The 22,196-nt window shown below is 47.4% G+C and overlaps 2 protein-coding genes across 4 annotated transcripts in view; one reads left to right on the plus strand and one right to left on the minus strand.

Moving 5' to 3' along the window:
• Nucleotides 1-270: 270 nt before the first annotated feature.
• TMEM74B (transmembrane protein 74B) lies at nt 271-1,002 on the plus strand. The gene has a single exon (XM_068986679.1). It carries the CDS (start codon nt 301-303, stop codon nt 1,000-1,002), a length of 702 nt encoding a protein of 233 aa, XP_068842780.1. The 5' UTR covers nt 271-300.
• Nucleotides 1,003-13,757: 12,755 nt separating this feature from the next.
• PSMF1 (proteasome inhibitor subunit 1) overlaps nt 13,758-22,196 on the minus strand; it is a 40,336-nt gene continuing 31,897 nt past the window's right edge. For 2 of the 3 annotated variants that reach the window (XM_068987331.1, XM_068987329.1), the window contains exons 5-7: nt 16,903-16,956; nt 15,534-15,692; nt 14,389-15,005 (exon numbers count right to left, since the gene is read on the minus strand). In XM_068987331.1, coding sequence (XP_068843432.1) covers nt 14,954-15,005; nt 15,534-15,692; nt 16,903-16,956 — 265 coding nt within the window. In that variant the 3' untranslated portion in view covers nt 14,389-14,953. Of the gene's footprint in view, nt 13,786-14,388; nt 15,006-15,533; nt 15,693-16,902; nt 16,957-22,196 lie in introns of those variants that run through there. The other variant, XM_068987330.1, reaches the window with a different exon arrangement.

Genomic DNA, 22,196 nt, shown 5'->3' on the forward strand with positions numbered 1-22,196 from the left:
ATAGCTCATTGCCAGTACTTACTGAGAATTTACTTTTCTGAGGACTTTAGTGGATTATCTCAATCCTCACATCAGCCCTTTTAAGTAGGAAGTAGTACTATTGCTGTCATTCAATAAACAGGGAAGCTGAGGCCCAGAGAGGATACGGGCATTGCCCAAAACCCACATGCCTAGTAGCAGGCCTTGTGTGATGTCTGGGGCCCGCAGGCTGTCAGTAGTAGAGGCTTGCTAAATTCCACTCTTCTGTTTTCTCTTCTAGCTACCAAGGGGCCAAGGGATGAGCTGGGGTCCGCCTTCCCAATGGCATCTCCCCCTGGTCTGGAACTGAAGACACTGAGCAATGGTCCCCAGGCCCCAAGGAGACCTGCATCTCTGGGTCCTGCAGCCTCACCCAGGGAGGGTGTGGAGAATGCCTGCTTCTCTTCAGAGGAACACGAGACCCATTTCCAGGACCCTGGGGATGCCAGACCAGGCTGCTCCCCCAGCCCTCCTGGGGGCCTTGGCCCCTTGCAGCCCCGACCCCAGAGAGACGACGCATCCCTGCATTCAGAAGAGGGGCCAGGCCTGGAGCCCGTGAGCCGCCCTGTGGATTACGGCTTCGTCTCTGCTCTGGTTTTCCTGGTGAGCGGGATCCTCCTGGTAGTGACTGCGTATGCCATCCCCCGCGAGGCTCGCGTGAACCCGGACACGGTGTCAGCGCGGGAGATGGAACGGCTGGAGATGTACTATGCACGCCTGGGCTCGCACTTGGACAAGTGCATCATCGCAGGCTTGGGGCTGCTCACGGTGGGCGGCATGCTCTTGTCCGTGCTGCTGACGGTCTCCCTGTGCAAGGGTGAGCTGTACCGCCGGCCCGCCTTCGCCCCAGGCAGGGGCTCCAGGAAGACCTACGGCTCTATCAACCTGCGCATGAGACAGCTCCATGGGGACGGGGGCCAGGCCCTGGTGGAGAACGAGGTTGTCCAGGTCTCAGAGACCAGCCACGCTCTCCAGGGTTCTTAAGTAAGAGCCCACTCTGTCTGGCTGCTTCAGCTTCGGGGTGACCAGGCCCCCAAGGCTGGGGTTTTGGACCGAGCTCCACCGAGGGCCCTGTGGAAGGAGTCGTGGGTGCAGAAAGGGGAGCTTGGGGCCTGGTCCACGCTTCACTTAGGAGAGCGGCCCCTCCATCTGTTTTGTAGCCTGAGGTTTTGCATAAGGTTTTGTTTGAAGGATGGCTTCTGCTGCTAAAAATACAGAAGTCTGGAAACCACTGCCCTTGGAGGATGAGGTTTCTTGGCATTTCTGTGGATTGAGAGCTGTTTGAAAGGCTGCCCATCCTGTTCCCCGTGCCTTGGGGAATTCCGGGATCTCTGCTGTCCTCATCAGCCACCTATGGGTGTTGGGTGACCTCGGAAGGACCCCTTGCACCCCTGACCATCGAAGGTGGGAGGTGGCTTCATGATGAGGGGAGAAGTCATCCCTGGGACGACCTCTCCTCTCTAGGCCTCAGTCCCCCTGACTGCGATGTGAGAGGGGTGGCCCCTCCAGTTCTGCCCTAGGAATTCCCGTCTGGAACAGGAGCCCAGTGTCTGCATGTGGCCACTCTTTCTGGGGAGGAGAGTGTCAGCATGTGCTGACCATTCTCCGTACCATTTTTCTGACCAGGGCTGCCACCACTTACACAGCCAGCATCTCCCATGGTCCTGCTAAAGGAGCCCTTAAGTCCTCAGGTTAGGATGGGCTAAATACAGTTTGTGACAGCCTGGTTTTGGTCTTGGTATCAAATTACCTGCAGTGACTAGCACAAGTTTTACAGTCATGTGCACAGTTTTCACTAACTCCCTGGACAAGGGGCAGGGGGTCTTTCAAATAAGAAAGGGTGAGGGCTTTGCTATATTTCTGTGGACACAGTGTGGGCCTTCATTACCGCCCCTTCCCCAATAGTATGTCTCTTAGGCATCACCTTATTCTGGAAACGGGAAAGAAACTTTTTTTTTTTAAATGTTGAATTTGTAACCTTCCTTTCCCAACCCCCCTAAGCAGCAAAGTGCAGCCCCAATTTACTTGGGGAAGAAATCAGGTATGCATTCTGGTGGCCTGGAAATTCTAGCCACCTTAATCACCACTTGTTCTGTTTCTCTTAGTCAGATGTTTTCTAGGCTCCACCTAGACTGTCTTTAAACTACTGACAAGGAAAGGAAGTGGGTCCTAGTGGGCAAGGAGATAAAGGTGTGTGAGGACTGGGGGAGGGCATCATGTATTCTGAAAGGCTCTAGAGGGCTTTGAGAATATATACCTTCTAGGTCACTGGTTTGAAGACTCTAATGGGGTCATTTCAGTGAGCCCCCAAACCCCTGCAGGTTCTGTGTACTCCATCTCAGTTGGCCATGTGGGTCGCTCATCCTGATTCTTGGGGGTGGGAGAGTGGGGTGGGCATGAGGCTAGAGCAGCCCTGACTATCTGTAACCTGAGCCCTCAGTCCGGTGAGCTGAACATCTGGATGGTGTAACATTATCGCTTCTATGACGGATCAAATATCTGCTCTGCTGGCAGGATTTTCCAGGAGCAGGGGGCTGAGGGAGGGCTAGAGAGGACAAAGGCTATGCATCTTGGCCTGTCAGATTCTGTTTCTGCTGTTGAAGAGGTGTGGTTTGAAAAGGACAAAGCCTCGAGATAGTGAAAGATTCACAAGTCAAGGCTCCAAGCGAGGAGTGGATGCACGAAGTGACAGGAGCCACGCTAGGCAGATGAACTGAACATCCCAAATGATGGGCTCAGGCCTTTCAAATCTATAATGATAGTAATAAAAATATCAATCCAAGCCAAATAGGTTATTGTGACAGTGGGGGACTCTTTTTGAGACTAAACCTGTTGAGTGGATACATCCAGGACCGTCAATTCCTATCAGTTTAAATGCCGTGAATCATCGTGTTTAGGGAGTAAATCTGTTAGAAGGTTAAATTCCAGGAACCTCAGGTTTTCTCTAAACCAGAGAAGCCTGCTTTGCATCCTCATGTACTCTTTATAAAATGTGTAAAATGGATGGAGGTAGTCATTTCTTTGTCAATGAGTTAAGAAAACTTAAGTGATGCCAAAAACATTTCCCCAAGATTGCAGCTGAGATGGCCCAGCCAGTGGATCAGAAACGGGGTCAGGAGGGAGCAGGGTGTAGGATGCTGAGAACTCTCTTTGCAGGTTTTTTTTTGGTTGTAGCTATGAAGTGGCCCCTGGGGACTCTGTGGTGGCTGGAAGGTGCCCACCTGTAGGAACTGCATCTCCTACTTGAGAAGCTACTAGGGTCCCCAGACCTTGCTTTTCCTGGTATATGAGAACAGATACTGATTTTGGAGTCAGTAAAACCTGGGCTTCAGGGTCTACCATTTCCTGGCTGTGTGACCTTGAGCAAGGTATTATACCTCTCTAAGTATCCTGAGTACTGTTGTCTCTGTGAAGTGGGAGGAATGAAAGTTCATCCTCAGCCTCTTTTCAGAGAGAGGGAGGTTGGGAAAAATCAGAGATAAGCTGCAGGCCTGAGTGTATGAGGTTGTCTCCATGATCACTCTCCTTCCTCACCCTGGTTGGAGATGACTGGATTAGGCCTAAAACTTCAGAGTCAACCCTTCTGACTTTCTTCTCTCACCTCCCACCCTACTGATCAGCAGATTTCATTGGTTCCATCTCTGGAATCTGAGTCCTCAGTTACAACTGCCCAGTCCAGGTTGCTCATTTGAGTCCTAATTCCTCTCCTGCCCACTCTCCACCTCACCTCTTGTTCCACTCTGCAGCAAGGAGGATCCTTGTTGTTCAGTCTCTCAGTTGTGTCTGACTTGTTGTGACCCCATTGACTGCAGCACTCCAGGCTTCCCTGTCCTTCACCATCTCCTGGAGTTTGCTCAGACTCATATCTGTTGAGTCGGTGATGCCATCCAACCATCTCATCCGCTGTCATCCCCTTTCCTCCTGCCGTCAATCTTTCCTAGCATCAGGGTCTTTTCCATTGAGTTGGCTCTTTGCATCAGGTGACCTGAGTAATGGAACTTCAGCTTCAGCATCAGTCCTTCCAGTGAATATTCAGGGTTGATTTCCTTTCAGATTGACTGGTTTGATCTACTTTGAGGGTCCTATTCAAAAGTTAATTAAGTCAGGTTGTTCCTGCTCCAAACTGTCCTATGGCTCCCTCTTACTCTAGGCAAAATCTACCATTCTCGCCAGTCAAGGATGCATTTACAAGGCCTCTCACTTGTACAAGCTCCTTCCAAGGCCCTAAATCACACTTATTTATAATTCTGATTTTTCCAAAAAGGATGACTCCCTAAATTTCATAGGCTTCAGGTCTATCCCTCATGGTGGCCTATGAAAGCACTACACAGTCTGGCCCCTGTGCTGCTCTGACCTTCTGTCCCATCCTAGCCTCTGCTCACTCCACTGCAGCTAGGCTCACTCCCTGCGGGCACATGCCCACCTCAGGGCCTTTGCACTTGCTGCTCCTTCTGCCTGGAAGGCAACCCTTCCTTGTGGGCCTTTGGGTGAATCATCCCACCTCTCTGGTGCTCGAGAGAGAGACTGGAAACATTCCCAACCAATCTCCACCTTCTCTGGGGACTGAGGGGATCAGGAAACACAGAAGAGGGCTTTTCAATGTTAAGACAGTGGTGCTGAGTCTAAAGAGTTTTGGAGGGGCAAGAGGAGGGAAAGGAAGGGAGGCATTATGAAGCTGCAGGAGGCAGGTTCTGTCTAAGGGATCTGTCTTGGAGGAAAGGGGAGCATCACTGGCACTGACAGAGTTAAGGAGATGCCCTCGGGTTGGGTATGTTGGTTTCTCCCAAAAGACTGGGCTCCTCCTGATATCCCTGAGGAGGTGAGTTTCAGCTAAGGGAAGGAGAAGCTTGTTGAGATCTTGCTGGGTTGGAATGGTAGGGAGCTCCTTGTCAGTGGAGGTATGTTAGCATTTACTGGTCGGGTGCTGGGTGTCTTCAGGGAGAAACATAGTGGAATTTGGGTAGGATTAGTCTTGAGGCTTCCAACCCGCTCTCCTTGGAGGAGAACCTGCGCCCCCGTGGCCAGAGCCTGGCTAAAGACAGTAGCAATGTTGGTCTTGCTGCATCGTCTTTTCTTTGGTCCCAACACCCTCTCCCCCAGATCAGCCCTCTTCCTAGGTTGGGTTGGGTCCTGGAGCAGATGGGCAGGCCCAAGAGATATGTATGGTACAGAGGGTAGCAGGATTACTGCCTTCCTCCTCCCAGGGGACCAAGTCCTTCTGAGCTTTCTCCCTACTCCAGTCTTAGAGGAATTGGGGGGCAGCCTTATGAAGGGAGGTCACTGAGAACCACCCATCACTTGCAGCATAAGGGCACTGGCTCTGGAGTCTGATTGCCTGGAGGCTTGTGTGCATGTGTGCCCAGTCGCTCAGCCTTGTCCCGCTCTTGGTGACCCCATGACCTGTAGCCGGGCAAGAATACTGGAGTGGGTTTCCATTTCCTGCTCCAGGAGATCTTCCTGACCCAGGACTTGAACCATGTCTCCTGCATTGCAGGTGGATTCTTTTACCGCTGAGCCACCGGGGAAGCCCGCCTGGATGCTTAGCTGATGCCTGATACCCCTGAGCCACAGTTTCCTCATCTGTTAAATGAAAGCACCTACCCCATAAGGCATAGTGAGCAGTAAATGAGATACCCATAAAGCACTGAACATAGAGCCCGGCACTTAGTAATTCACTCAATAATGTTAACTATTCATTTGCTTGTTCATTCACACCTAATCTGTATTCTTCCCTGGGGGAGGTCCTATGGCCCCGCGTGGACTCTGCCCTTGAGCTTGTCACAGATTGTCTGGAGAAACAGGACAGTGCTGTATGTGTGGCCAGGGGTGGAGAGTGTTGGCAGAGGAGGGATCTGATTAAGTTTAGATCAAGCCAACTTAATCTCCGGGTTCTGGGGGAAGGTTAGTGAGTGGAACGATCTTCTGGCAGGAAAGCTGGCTCCAGAGGAGCAGGGAGGACAGGGGAAGAAGGTGCCTGCCATGCCAACCTCTTCCTGGGTGGCAGGCATCTGAGACAATAATGACTTAGGGTAAAGGGTACTCAGGAAAGGCCATCTCTCTCCCCTTCCTGATTCTTCATTTCATCCCATCTCTCCCTATCTTCCTCTTTCTTTTTTTTAAATTCTTCTGTGTTTATACCTCCTTTCACTAAAGCCACTCCTGGGGGTTACACCCACAGGTGTGTTACTACTATTGCTGACTCACCTGCCAGCCATCTGACTCTCCTCTTGAGAGTGTCTTCCCTCCTGTATCAAAGATGAAAGCAGGGGCCCAAATGCAAATGTCCATAGAGTTTGGCAGGTGACATTCACTAATGAAGCAGGTGGCAATCTACAGCAGTGGCAGGATTAAAGGGGTGTCTGTTTCAGCTGATTGGCTGTTGCCCTGATGGATGGGCTCAGGGTTGTCAGAGCTCCTGATTTTTCAAGAGCAGCTGGACATCTGGACATTTGCATGGGTAAAAAGGATTATCCCACTGCCTGAGAATTCTGACAGGCCAGAACTGAGGACAAAGGAGTGTCCAATGAGATGCCACCTGCTAGGGTCAGTTATCCACCCCCTCCTTGGCCCAGGGCTTACCAAGTCACTCAGAGAGATGGGGGCACCCTCAAGAAGCACTCTAGACTGTCTCCCAGTTGGAGGCTCACTGAAATACAGTGCCTGCAGACCACCTGAGTGTTTCTCATCTAAGATTCTTCATTCTTTCATAAAGGACTTACGTACCATTCTGTGCTAGGTTTTGAGGTATAGCACCAAACAGATGAAAGAAGTAAGGAGAGTATTCTTGAGTGGGCTTGACAAGTATATTCTGGGGCTCAGAATTAGTGTGAATGCGGAGATGAGGTCTGCTTCTGACCTGGAGAATTTCTGATGTGGGAGACCCATGGGAACAGCCCACGCTGGCTTGAAGGGTAGTGGGACTCAGGGAGGAAGAAGGGCAGCCCTGCAATCCCTCCCAGTGTTCTGAGGCTCTTGAAGGTAGGTGGAGGACCCTAGTGTTCCAGGGCTCCAAGAGTTGATGTAGGCAGGTGAGGGGAGGCTGGAGCTGTGGGATGGTGCAGGTGGCTATGCAGCCCAGGATATTACCTCAAGGAGCAGATGGGCTGAGAACCTCTTGTGGACTGAGAGAGACCCTCACTACTGAGAGTCCTGGGTAAAGTTCTCAATGGCACCCCCCACCCCAATTTTGCATGTTGTCTACCAAAGACTCCAGCATCAAAAAGCAAAACCCCAGTGTGAATTAGAGTAAGAGTACCCCCCCACCCCTCACCCCATCACCATGGCTAGTGAAGAGACTCTTCATTTTTCTCCCTTCCTCCTCCCATCCCACCACAGAGGAGCAGCAAGTGTTCAAAAGAGGTCAGAGGAGAGACCTCTTGGAACTGGATGTAAGTTTAAATAGGACTGGACTGAGTTTGAAAATCAAAGTGACCATTCAACTTTTGGTTGGATACTAGATGCTGAGATGAGAAAGGGGGATCTGACAGAGGTTAGTTGGATAAATCAAAACACTTCAAGTTTCTACATTTCAGTGAACCCATTATGTATTATACACATTAGACAATCAAATTTTAAATGAAATACAGTGTTCTTTCTGTGCCAGGCACTCTTCTAAGTCTTTGCATCTGCTAGTTCATTTAAACCTCACAACCATCTTGGAGAGTGGATGCTATCATTAATTCCCTTTTACAGATGAGTAAGCTGAGGCACAGGCAGGCAAAGTGACTTTCCCAAGGTCAAAAACTAGTAAATAGCAGACTCAACTATAATAGTGTGCAGGCCGGCCAGGGCATGTTTGCAGATCTGGGCTGTAGGCTGCCACTGAGGCTTGTCGTTTAGGTGCCAAGTGGGAAGCTCTGGGTGGGGTAAGAGGGGACAGTTGGGGCAGCAGCAAACTTGGACAGGCCCATGTCCTACTTAAATCATGGAATCTCATAGGTCAGCAGGATCTTTGAGGATCATGGAATCTCATAGGTCAGCGGGATCTTTGAGGATCCTTGGAAGACCAAGTCCACCTTTACCCCCATTTTACTACTGGGGAAAACCAAGGGGAGAGGTGGGACTTGCCCAGGGGCCCCATGGCTCAGGCCCCCTCTCTTCTTCTTAGGGTTCTCATGTGAATTTATGTCATAGACATCAAGAAGCCTAGAGGATGACGCTGTGCTCCTGTGGTTCTAATCTGGAGGGCGGGAGGGCAGGGCTCCATCTTGTAGGCAGAATACCTAGGATCATCCTTCCTGGGATGCCTGCCTGTCCCAGAGGAGGGCCATCCTGGACTGGGGAGCAGTCGACACTGGCCTACCCTGGCCGAAAGGCTTCCTCTGGCAGCGGCGCCTAGGTGGGCGCTGACCAGGGTGCTGAACCTGCATGGCCCCTTCCTCTTACAGCCTGGCTGAGGGGAGAAAAGGAAGAGGAAGGGACAATTTTGGGGGGTCATATTTTTGTCACTCAAAGAGACCAACGTGTCTGTTGGGGGTAATGTTTGATATGCAAGTTTGGGGCTAGGATTTCTTTGTGGTCTTTGTGGCAGAGTGGGGGTCACTCAACTGCTCTGGATATGCTTTTTCATCTGTCCAATGGGGAAGAGTAGCTCCCAACCTACCAAAGTCAGAAGGCTGGGGTGAGCATCATTTGGGGTCAGATGACAGAGCCCTGCACGGAGCCCAAGGCCATATCTAGGCCAGTGAAGCCTCTCAGGAGGTCACCCTGACAGGCTTTGGGGCCTGTTTCTTCCTCTGTGGGATGGGGGTTGGGCTGGGTGCTTTCAGGTGCTCCCAACCTGGGTGCTTGCATGCTGTGGCTGTAGGAAGTGCTCAGAGACATGAGATACACTTTGCAATAGGTCTGACTTCGGAGTCTTGGGCCATCTTGGGAATTACGCAGCATTGTTCCTTTCTCATATCAGTCCTGACTTGTTTTCCGGCTTCAGGAGTGGATTTTGTCCATGCTCCTCCTCTGGACAAGATGTGGGGTCTAGGTATAGCAGTTTTACTAAAAAGAGCACCAGTTTTAGAACTAGGCTGTCTCGGGTCCTCATCACGGCTCTGCCATCCCTGATGGAACAAACCCAGCACGACTTCAACTAAGCTGCTACCAGTGTTTACCTTGGGAATAGCCAGGTGTACTACACGAGACTAGGAGGAGTTTGGCACACTGAAGGCATCAGATAGTTATTCTCTTCACTGAATAGCAGCCCAAGGTTTCCTTCCTCTTGTTCATGAAGTGAAAGTCATTCAGTCATGTCTGACTCTGTAACCCCATGGACTGTAGCCTACCAGGCTCCTCTGTCCTTCCAGAATATTGGAGTGGGTAGCTGCTCCCTTCTCCAGGGGATCTTCCCAACCCAGGAACTCAAGGAATCCAAGTCTCCTGCATTGCAGGTGGATTCTTTACCATCTGAGCCACCAGGGAAGCTCTCTTGTCCATGAACCCCCAGTCTTATCTACTCATATGGCTTCAGTAATGATAGCTGGTATCCACGGAGCTCCTGCTATCTGTTTGTAAGACATATTATTTGGTTGGGTCCTGCAACAATCCTGAAGGTAGATGTGATGCTCATTTTGCAGATAAAGTCACACACCAGCAAAGGGAGGACTGAGAGTCATAACTACTCCTGCTTGATTCCAAGAACCCTGCTTGCCTTCTTGAGCAAATTACTGAAACTTCCCAAACCCTCTTTTTCTGGCCTGGAAAAAATGGGGATAGTATTTCCTTATATTAGATATGATGTATGCTATTTTACAAGGGTACACCCATATTTTAAAACATATGAAAAAAAACACATTTTGAGTGATATGGGAGAAAGGAATGGAGAGGTTACAGGGGGTAACACAGAAAACAGTTAAAACGAGGAGGTTCTTGTATTAGTCATAGTATGTCATCAACCAAGACTGACAATTCTTTTCACCTGCTATCCAGGTAAAAGGAGAAGATATAAGGTTTGTACACTAGAGAGTTTCAGACTTTAAAGTGCACACAAAACACTTGGACAACTTGATAAAGTGCAGATTCTCATTTAATAGGCCTGGGTGGGGTCCGAGATTCCACATTTCTAACAAGTTTCTAGGTGATGCTGCTGGTTTGAGTAGCAAGGATGTATATAGCCTTCCCTTCCCTTCTCAGGAATTCTCAAACTGGTCGGCCAGATGAATCACCTGAGGAACTTACGAAAAATGGACTTAAGGGCCCTTCCCTAGTGATCTGGATCCAGGTCTGGGTTGGGGCCCAAGATGTACTGTGTCCTTCAAGCAAGCATTTCAGGAGAGACTGGGAGGCTTGGGCAAGCTGGAGAAGCCTGGCTGTGGTGCTCATCTCTATCAAGGCCCATGCTATAGGGATGTTAATACACAGGAGACTGGCTTGTCAGACCTCTGTCCCAAACGTGCCTTCCTGGGACAGGCAGGAAAAGGGAAAAAGACCATTTCCCAGGCTCCTTTGCAGCTATGGTTTAAGAGTTGATGCAGGTTCCGACTATCAGATGCATGCAACCAAGCCTTGCACTTGGAACTGAGCTGAGAGGAAGTGGGGGAGGGGGGTCAAGGTGGCAGTACAAGGTGCATTTACTTTCTGGCACAGACCCAGGCAGTTGCTGGGTGGCTCTGGCGTTTCCTGATCCCCAGATCAAGACAATGATGCGATCTTGCTGCTGCTGCATCCAAACCTTCTTGTTTCAAAAAGCTAAAGTAGTTTCTGTTTCCTGCAGCCCTCCCTGTCTCTCCTCTTTCAGAACCCCGTCACCCAACACTCACCTTATGTAGCTAGTATGGAACCTGGCCTTTCCCACGGTCACCCAACGTCCGAGGCTGGGCCTTCCACCTCGTACCTGCCACCTAGCCCTGCCACTAGTGAGGCAAACCTCATGTTCAAACCCGTCAGGGCTGCTCTCTGCACCCTAGTATCCTTGGTCGTGTCTTGCCACTCCTCTATAGCCACCATCCTCACTGCCTGCCACACTCCTACTTGTGACCTACCCTCTGGGTGAGGCTCAGGGCTCGGCACAGCTGGAGACTTAGGGTAGCCCAAGGACAAATGGGCTGGGGGCTTGGATGTCTGCCTTTGAATCTCTCTTTTATTGCAAAAAGTCAACAGCGGGCCTTAAGAATATAAGTTTTATATCAGACAAAGCTGAGGATATTTATGTGAGGGATCTTTCATCTCCTTGGTGGTGGGACCTGTCTCATTGGAACTGCCCAAAGCAGACAAGAGTACACGGTGACAGACAGTAACTGCTCCACAGGCTCTAAGTTTTCTTCTGTGAAGAGGCAAGGATCAGTAATAGAATGTCATTAATGAGTAGAAAAGGAAGCTATGAAGGAATCTGGATTTCAAAGAATGAGGTTCTTACAGGGCTTGCTACCCGATTTCTAACTGCATGTCAACCGGTACTAGCCATCCAGCACAGGAATATAAAATGTTTTGAACAGAATACCTGCTTGGAGTCAGGGTCTTGAGACCAGTGACTTCACCATGGAGGCTGACAGGTCACAACGAGCAGATAAATGCAATGCAGGGAAAAACACAGCTAGCTCTAAGAATCAGGAATGACACAAGGCAAGAAAGAAGAGATGGGGATGAGGAGACTGCCAGAGATGGTACACGTGGTCTGTGTCACTTCAAAAAACAAAGATTTAGAACTAGATGTTTATTTTACTTGTAAGCCGCTGGGTCAATACAAATTATTTCAAAACAAGCAAAAGTGGTACCATGAATCTCACCAGACCTGGAAAGGTCATGGTAACTTCCCTACAGACAGGACCTTTCTCCTAAATCACATCCAGCCCTGAAACTTCCCCAAAAGTCAAAATTTAACTCCTCTGCGTCTCACCAGTCAGTCACCCACAGGTGGCTATCATCAAAGCCGGAGTCTGCGGCCTCTGTCTTGTTTGACCTAGGTCAGAATTCCTTGTTTTTTTTTTAAAACAGAGGACACCACCACAATGAGATACCACTTCACACCCACTAGGATGCCTACACACAAGAAGACTAACAAGTACTGGTGAGGAGATGGGAGGAGCCAGGCCCCTTACACTCTGCTGATGGGAATGTCAGTGGCACGGTCACTTTGGGAAACAGTCTGGCAGTTCCTCAAAAATTAAACACAGAGTTACCGTAGGATCCCACAATTCCACTTCAAGAGAACGGAACACATATGACCAAACAAAAACTTGTACCTAAATGTTCATAGCAGCCTTATTCATAATAGCCATGAAGTTGGAACAACCTGTCCACCAACTGATAAATGGATAAGGAAAATGTGGAATATTATTCAGCCATTAAAAAAAGTGAATTACTGACACACGCTACAGCATGGATGGACCCTGCCAACATTAACTGAAAGAAACCAAACATGAAAGACCACATATTGTGTGATTCCACGTGTAAGGACTGTCCACAATAGGCCTATCTTTAGAGACAGAAAGAGACGAGTGGTTACTTGGGGCTGGGAGAAGAGAATGGAGAGTGACTGTTACTGGGTATGAGGTTTCTTTTTTGGATGATGAAATGTGCAGAACTCAGATATGGTGATGGATGCACAACACTGTGAATGTACTAAACACACTGAATTGTACACTTTACAATACATGGACTTCATGCATATGTGAACTGTATCTCAATAAAGCTATTATTTTTAAAAAGGAGGAACAGGTTATTAAGCGCTGGTATTTCTAGGTTCCACAAAATGTACACCTGAATCAGTCCCTCTGGCTGCTTGGTGATTACTCATGGCTGGAAGGAGGGAAGTGGCCTAGATACACAACATGTACTGACAGGCTGACTTGGGAGTTCCTAAAGGTCCCATTCACCTCCCCACACGTAACTAAGGCACAGTCTGCGTTCCTCAGTGTCCTTGATGCAAGGAGTCCCACTCAAAAAATGACTGATTCTGCAGATGAATCACTGAACTTTGTTTTCAGAAAACAGTATTATGCTTATGACTGTCCTTTCCACTTTCACTATTAGAAAATCTAAGTGGTGAATTTATTGTTTTAATTTTGTCCTTCCCCTGAATCAGGGTCCTAAAAGTTATCCACTTCCCCTGCTTGTCTGATGTTTCTTTAAATGCTTTTTATAATAAAGAATGCTTTTATGAGCAAATTGCCTCAAGTTCTTTTGGTAGAAGGTATGATCCAGCTTCCAAACAAAAACATCTCACCCATTTGCTGGCTCTTGGGAAAGATGTCCATTGATGACTGCATTTGCAGCTCTGCCTGACCTCTGGGTCTTTTTCCAGAGCAGAGCTGTTCTAAAAGCTTTACAGCGGTCTTTTACTAAATCAGTGCTTGAAATGCAGCCTGCCAGAAATGCCCAGGAAGCCCTAGCCTCCCCAGCTACACCCAGGTGGCATCTTGGATTGACCCTGTGCATATATGCCTGTCTAGTTTACTTGTAACCCACTCTTGGGCACAGCAGACAGGCACTTCCAGGCTATATAGCACGTTAGCAGATGCCTTAGGAAGGCTCTGGTAGCTCTCTGCTGCTGCTGCTGCTACGTTGCTTCAGTCGTGTCCGAATCTCTGTGACCCCATAGACAGCAGCCCACCAGGCTCCCCTGTCCCTCCTCTGCCCCCAGATAAATACTATCTCCTAATTTTAGAGAAAGGAATCCAAGGAGCTGAAAAATGAAAGGCACCACCCATGGCTGAAATGGTAGTGGTGGAGTGAAAGTGACTAGTGCCTTCATCTCTTGCCTCTGAGTTTGGTGCTCTAGGGTGCTCTTTCCACTTCAGCACAGGGATTCATCACTGACCACGTCTGTCAGGCCTTGGGCTGAAAAGGATCCGGAGAACACCAAAAGTCAGGTGGGCCTGGACACAGGGTACAGGCTTCCAGAGGCTGGGGCTCCCCGGGGGTGGAATGCCTTCCTGGGTTGTTTCCTGTATCACCAACTCCTCCATTCACCCTTCTCACACACTGGCTTCCAGAGGCCAGGCTCCCTGCTTGTCCCTAAGTCCAGCACTGCGCTGCTATGCTCATGTCGGGGCCTCACGGTGGGCGAGAGGCACAGAGTTGGAGACTCTGTAGGTAAGCACTACACAAAGCCTTTACCCTTCACTCTTTACCTTTTGCCCCAGTTACTAGGGATCATCGTGCATAAAAGCCGACACCAGGATGTTTTAGAGCAAGAAAGGCACCTCGGATTTCGCAGGTGGGCACAATGGCCCTGGGAGGGGAAGGGACTTGCATAGGGTCACTCAGTTAAGTTAGCGGTAAAAAAGAGATTAGCCTTTAGGTCTGCTCTGTTTATTCCTCTGTTCGTAGGCGGCCATTGCCCAGGCACGACAGACCCAGAGGACAGGCTCAGACAAGCAGACCTGGAACGTCTTGCCCTTTTCAGAGATGCAGTCGTTCTGCAATGTGCCTGGCCTTGTGGAGGTCATCCCTGCGGCCTATGGGGGTTCCAGTCACTCATTTTCATCCATGCAGCCAGACCATCTCAGTGGTATCAGGAGCGAGAGCAAGTCACAAAAGGAAGATGCCTAAGAGAGTCCTTTAGCCCCTCAAAGATCCAAACTCTCAAGTCTCATACATGGAAGGAGTTGTGCAGTAAAGAAGAGTGGGAGACCGGCAACATGATTTCTGTATTGACATTTGGTTCTTAATAATAACATCCAAAATGGGTTCTGTTCTTATAGTGATGCAGCTGGAACTGCATCGGGTCAAGGGCATATGTTGCCGGAGTCTCCCCTGGGAAGTGGAGAGGAGCTGGTGGTGAAACACACACTGATTCCTCTTTGGGACCTATATGCAGCCAGGTGGAGAACTGCAGCAGGTGCCCTGGCTCTGGTAGGGGGTGGGGAGGCAATCCCAGCCGGCCTGCAAACACATGGACAGAGTCCTTTGTCCCCAGCCCGCAAGAAAATGGGTGCTGATGGGGCCCGCGATGGCAGCTCCAGGACAGTGGAGGGAAGGCTGGGACGTTACATTCTTGAGGCCTTCACAGGTACATGTCATCGTAGCCCGGCGGGGGCAGATGGTCTGGGTTAGGTCTGGAATGGAAAGAGGGGCTGGTGAGTTGGGGTGATGAAGAGTCAGGGGCACATAGGTAGACAGGATCCTGCATGGAGGGAGCCTGCCTCCAGAATGATGTGGTGGTTTGTGGAGTTAAAGACCATGCGCTCTAGAGTTGGTCTGAATTCTGATTTTCCCATGTTGGACAAGTTACTTCATCACTTTGGGCCTCAATTTCTGTCTCTGTGAAATATCTATCCACAAGTGCTGACGTAAGAATTCACCAAGTTCCTGGCACATACAAGAAGTCTAGTAAATGTGAATAGCAACCCCTCCTCTGAGTCCTCCTGGAGGGAAGCTGGGGAAGGGAGCCACTGAGGAATGGGAAGCTCATGGAAGGCTTCAGGGAGCACCAGGCAGGGGCCTGGAGGAGGCTCCACTCTCTCGGTGGCAAGGCCTGGGACTACTGGCAATTCTGCGCTTGGTGTCAGATGCCTTTATCCCTGCAATGCTGAGCTGAGCCGCTATCGGGTCCTACCTCTCAGCATCCCTGAGTGAATACCTACCCAGATGGGCTGGTCCCAATGGGTCCAAAGGGGTCAAAGCGTGCTCCTGGGGGCACAGCGCCTGGAGGAAGCCGGTTTGGGAGTCCTGATGATGGGTCAATAAGTGCTCTTGGGAAGCCAGATCTCAGGGGATCCACAATCATGCCACCTCTCCGACACCTGAGGCAAGAAGGAATGATGGGTAAGCAGGTGTGGCAAGCAGCTGTTGGAGAAGAAGTGAAGGTGATGAGAATGTAGGTAAAAATGATTTAGATACCAACTCTGGATGGCTCACGCAGACGTGCGTGGATGGTTGCCTGAGTGCCAGCAGGAAGTGGGCAAGAGCAAGAACACACAAAAAGAGCAAGAACATACCTTTTCTGGCCATCATGGCCTGCGCTTTCAGCTCTACAAGCTCCAGGACCCCACAACACTGAGACCCCTGCCATGCCCTGCAGCCAAGGAGGGGGGCGCGATTTGATCAAGAACATGTGCCAGAACTTGTCAAGGCGAATGCAGAACCAAAACAAGGCTCTTCCAGGCACAGCTTTAGGTCTAAGGGCTAATGAATTGAGACAATTTATAATACTAGCTTTTTGTGTGTGTGTGGTTTTCTTGAAGGGTCTCAGGGCATTCTATGACTTGATTGTCCAAGTCTGACTCTTGACAGTACCCATCCCTCATGGAGTTCTATGGATCTGACCTTATAGCTCAAACTAGGATGAATAAGAAGGTGATGTTACCCCAAACTTTGAGGTCAAAGTTTGAGCTTAACTTCAGCTCAAGCAAAAGTGTTAAAAAGTTAAGTTAAGCTTAACTGTTCAAGCTTAAGACTTACTTTCCCCACTGTCTAAAAATGGAACACTCAAGTTGGGGACACCCTTTGCAGCAGAGCTTAAAATCTAGAAGCACTGGGCAAAGACAGTGCAGTGCATAGCTGAGGCTATAACTCTGTTGGGGACTTCACAAGAACTACCCCAGAGTCTAGTGGGGATCAGTGAGCCTCCCTTATCAAGTGAGGTCATGACCTCTGAAGAGCCCGCAACTGACCTCAGGTCTGTAACCCACTTGTGTGTTTTCCAGTCTTCACCTGATAGATGCCCCCTCCCCCACCGGGGGGGTATTGTTCCACCAGGGCAAGCGGGGCCAGAAAACAACAGTGGAACTGCCCACTGGGCTTGCTCAGTTGCTCCCAACATTCAGAGCCCTCTTGCACTGGTCCAGGCATGGCAGAGCAGAACAGTGGCAGTGCTTCCTCAGCCACTCGGCAACAAATGCCTCCTTCACCCCAAAGGAAGACTGACAGAAAGTTCTAAAATTGGAAGATGAGCTGGGGCTGAAAGGCCACGAGACCAAGTCGTGTTGCTGCCACCTCCCCAGCAGTACTCACCCAAAGGGGTCTAGGTCCTCTCCCCCGACAGCAAACGGGCCCAGGGGATCACACCTGAAACAAACAAGGGACAATTAGTGAAAGTCACAGAGCAGCTTGGCGCCTGGGCTCCCAGAGGTCCAAAGCTGATGCCTGTGGGGACACATACGTACTCCCAGGCATGGAGGTGGGGGAGTCCCTGCCTAAGACCATAACACAAGGGGTATTTCAACGTGGTCCTTGGCACAGACTAACACTGAAAACATTACATATCACAGTAACGTGAAAAGAGCTGGACACAAAGCTAGAAACATGGAGGATTCCTAATAATGTAGAAAGATAAAAATATGAACAGTGGGAAACACACACATTTTATTTTATTCAAACCTTTCTCAGGTTCCTAAAGTCTGTACAAAGAATTAAGAACATTTAGACCAGAAAAATACTGTTCTAATCCCAAAACAAAAGCTCAAATTTAAAAGCTTCCAAGGATGGAGTGAGATGGGTGCTCATATACAGCTAGAACTGTTTCTCAACCTTTTTCTCATTATGGCCTCTGCATGAAATGTTAAAAGCAGATACTGTATATCAGTTTATGCACTGGAAACCACTGGATAGCCACAAAATTTCTAAGGTTTTTTCCACCCCCCACCAAGAACCAATTTTTCCCCACACTGAGACTGCACGAGCCAGAAGCATAAATTAGTGCATGCTTTGTGGAAACCAAGTTTATACTAATACACATACACAGACACATACACACACACACAATGTAACTGCCTCTCAAAAGCCTTCTGTATCTTTACATTTCATGGTCTGATCATTTTATGCCTAGGTATCCATCTTAAGGGATTCCATGTGGCTCAATGGTCAAGAATCTGCGGCCAATGTACGAGGATGGGGAAGATCCCCTAGAGAAGGAAATGGCAACCCACTCCAGTATTCTCGTCTGGGAAATCCCAGGACAGAGGAGTCTGGTGGGCTACAGGCCATGGGGTCACAAAAGAGTCACACAGGGCTTAGTGACTCAACAACAAATCCATCTTAAAGAAATTCAAATATCGTCATACAGACTTTAACCAAGGGCACTGGATTGGTCACAAATGGGGACCAGTCAGGTAGATCGTGGAGCCATGGGAACAAGTGTTCTTAGAATGTTTAAAAATGATGTGGAAAAGTGTTTATGTTCTAGCGTTCTAGTGTAGAGAAAAGGGGATTATCAATAGCCTAGGAAAAATGTGTGTGTGTATTGAAAAAACAAGAAAGAAGCATAACTGAAAATAAAAACAGTGACAGTTATACCTGGATGTCATTTCCTCTTTGTACTTTCCTACTTTTTCTATGAAGGATCTGGCTATGGATATAATGAAACAAAAAAGATCTGGTATTTGAAAGTGTGCTTTGGAATCTACTTGGAGCCCTGGCAAGCAATACAAACCTGACAGTTCTGGGGCATGGCAGACCTCAGAAAAGCTTTGTAAATAGCAGTTAATCGAAGCTTATAGTAAGAAGCCATTAATTAAAGACCTGGGAAAAAATCCAAAAGTAGGTGCTTCTCCAGTCAGTTCTACCAATGAGCTGGAAAAGACATAGTGATTAGGCAGACATGGTTTCCAAGGGAAGCAATTTTTCCTGATCGAGGTTATTGTTTCCAAGCCATGGTTCATGGAGCTGGCAGTCAAACTTTCAGGTGGCCTCTCAGTAACTTGCCTCACTGGCGAGACCAGGTGGTGAGGAGAGCAGGAAGCATTTTATCTGTTTCCACAAGCTGCCCCCTTACAGAGAGCAAACAGAACCAACTGTAACAATGACTTGGAGAAATGAGCCTTGATGCCTCCTGAAACATGGAGCCATCTCTATTTTTCTCTCTGAGGCCACAGAGCATGAGGAGAGAAGAAATAAAGAACAACAGATAAGAAAGGCAGTTGCCAAGCCCACCCCAACAATTTGGGTACTTCAAATGGTCATGGTATATCCCTTAGGCTCATACCCAACAGTCTAACTGCAACACAAGCACCCTTCTGTGAGCTTTTCATATACACACCCAGAATCTATTATAAAATAGTCTCAGTCCTGAATGTGCTGAATGAGGCTCTCAGGATTTAAAAAAAAAAAAAAAAAAAAAGGTAATTTTGGTACAGTCTCTAGAATCAAGTCCCTAAAACTTCATCTGGTAATCAACTGAAGGAGAGTGTGAGTATGCTAAGTCACCTCAGTCACATTCGACTCTCAGCTTGCCAGGCTCCCCTGCCCATGGGATTCTCTAGGCAGGAATACTGGAGTGGGTTGCATGCCCTCTTCTAGGGGATCGTCCTGACCCAGGGACTGAACCCACGTCTCTTATGTCTTCTGCACCGGCAGGCAGGTTCTTAAAGCTGAGCCACCTGGGAAACCCCTGAAGGAGAATGCTGGTACACTAAATACTATAGGCACATCTGCCTGGCTGGGCCCACGGGACTGTCTAATGGGATTTGGGGGTGATCCTGACCACACATAATTTCCTCATTCTCTCCTTTGGTCTTAGATAAGAACAACTGGGCTCTCTTGGGCACACAAATCCTGCTGATGCCATTCTTGTGGCTGAGGTGGTCTAGTTAATAGAAAAAACCTCGGGACCCTAGGTGCGGGGCTGCCTGGCTGGTTGGCAGGCATCTGTCACAAAATCTTTGCACCTCAGTCTTTAAAAATGTAAAATCTAAGCAGTAACAGTCACAGGGTCTGCTGTGACGGTGAAACATCGTATTGGACATGAACAGATTTGTTGACAGGAAAAGCCTGGAAGAATGGAATAACAGCAGCTGCTGATATTTACTGACAGCTTGCTTTGTGTCAGGCACTATGCTAAATTTAGTTTTTAAGATTTAATTTTGTGAATAGGTAATGCCTTCACCAGTTTCAAAATTCAAGACAATACACAGATTGAATTCAAAATTCAAAGGCTACATAGATCCATAATCTTGTGCTGAATGTTTTTGAATTCAGAATTTTTCATATTTTAGAAATATGTGTATACCAAACATATTACTATGTAGCACCCTGTAAACAAAACCCTAAAATTTCTGCAAAATGAGTAAGAATTCACATAAAATGAATATATAAGGAACTTCATGCCACTTCAGGTCACGTTTTGCTACTAAAAAAGGTTTGGCACCAATCTTATGAAAAAACCAAAACAAAACAGCAACACCTTTTTTCAGTGCTCTTTTGATTTCAGAGCTGTAGATAAAAGATTCTGAACCTGTACAAGTTAAAAAAAAAAATCTCCCTCTTAGCCCTGTCCTCCAGCCTACCAGGTCTTCCCACAGACAACTACTAACATCAGCTTCTTGTATGTCCTTCCAAAGATACTTTGCCTATATGAGCAAATATGCATCTCCTCTACTTTTTAAACAGATGGATGTGCAGAGTTCTTTATATATATTACCTTATTTCATCTTTGTAACAGCCCTCTGAGGCCATATACTTACTTTACAAATGAGGAAACTGAGGCTCAAAGTAGCAAGTGTTCTTACACAAGCAACATAGGTATAAGTAGCCAAGAATGTAAATTTTACACCAGGTTTGCCCAACTTCAAAAGCCATGTTCCTTTAATTGGTATGTTGAGACCATTTACATTTAATGTGATATGTTTATATTTAGGTCTGCCATTTATACTATTGCTTTTCCAATTGTTCCCTTTTTTCTTTCTTGTTTTCTCTCTTCATAATTCAACAGAAGGGGTAAAGGGTGGAAAGTGACAGATTTTATTTTCTTGGGCTCCAAAATCACTGCGGATGGTGACTGCAGTCATGAAATTAAGACACTTGCTCCTTGGAAGGAAAGCTAAGAAAACCTAGACAATGTATTAAAAAGCAGAGACAATACTTTACTTATAAAGATCCAGAGTTAAAATTATGGTTTTTCCATTAGTCATGAACAGATGTGAGAGTTGGACCATAAAGGCTAAGCACCAAAGAATTTATGCTTGTGAACTGTGGTGTTGGAGAAGACTCTTGAGAATTCCTTGGACTGCAAGATCAGAACAGTCAATCCTAAAGGAAATCAACCCTGAATATTCACTGGAACGACGGATACTAAAGTTGAAGCTCCAATACTTTGGCTATCTGATGGGAAGAGCCAACTCTTTGGAACAAACTCTGATGCTAGGAAAGATTGATGATGAGGACGACAGAGGATGAAATGGTTGGATGGCATCACTGACTCAATGCACAAGAATTTGAGCAAACCCCAGGAGATAGTCGAGGACATAGGAGCCTGGCATGGCGCAGTCCATGGGGTTGCAAAGAGTCGGACACAACTTAGTGACTGAACAACAACAAATTAAACATATTCTAATTCTCTTGAACTAGAGAACAGCCTATTACATTTATCTAAATATTTACTATTTTTATTGCTCTTCCTTTATTCCTGATGTTCCAAGTTTCTATTTGATTTCCCTTCCTTTTTGTCTGAAGAACTTTCATTAGCAATTTCTTCTGAGAAAATCTGTTGACTATGAATTCTCTTAGTATCCTTTATACTAGGAATATCTTAAAATCCTTCAGAAGTAAGATGATGTATTTGTTGGATATAGAAGTCTGGTTTTGACATTTCTTTTTTTCTCCATATTTTAAGAATAATGATCAACTTATTTCTGGTTTTCTGATGAGAAATCCACAATCATTCAAATTCTTTTTTTAAAAATATACATTTATTTATTTTAATTGGAGGTTACTTTACAATATTCTATTGGTTTTGCCATACATCAACATGAATCCGCCAGAGGTACACACGTGTTCCCCATCCTGAACTCCCCTCCCTCCTCCCTCCCTGTACCATCCCTCTGGGTCATCCCAGTGCACCAGCCCCAAGCATCCAATATCATGCATCAAACCTGGACTGGTGACTTGTTTCATATATGATATTATACATGTTTCAATGCCATTCTCCCAAATCATCCCACCCTCTCCCTCTCCCACAGAGTCCAAAAGACTGTTCTATACATCTGTGTCTCTTTTGCAAATTCTTATTCCACTATAAGCAACACATGTTTCTCTCTAGTTGCTTTCATGACTTTTTTTTTCATTTTTAGCAATGTGATTATGTATGAGCATGGACTTCTTTGGGTTTATCCTGTTTAAGATTTGCTGAGCTTTTAAAATCTGTACATTTATGTCTTTTGCCAAATCTGGGAAGTTTTTAGCCATTATTTTCTTCAAATAATTTTTCTGTACTACACTCTTTCTCTTCTCCTTCTAAGACTTTCATGGTCCCAGTGTTAGATCTTTTATAATTGTTTCAGGTTTCTGAAACTGTTTAAAACATTTTTTCTCTC

The sequence above is a fragment of the Capricornis sumatraensis genome, chromosome 15 (assembly GCF_032405125.1).
Source record: "Capricornis sumatraensis isolate serow.1 chromosome 15, serow.2, whole genome shotgun sequence".
Classification (NCBI taxonomy): domain Eukaryota; kingdom Metazoa; phylum Chordata; class Mammalia; order Artiodactyla; family Bovidae; genus Capricornis; species Capricornis sumatraensis.

Coding starts and splice junctions, on each gene's coding strand:
- TMEM74B (XM_068986679.1), top strand. CDS start 301: ATGGCATCTCCCCCTGGTCTGGAACTGAAGACACTGAGCAATGGTCCC.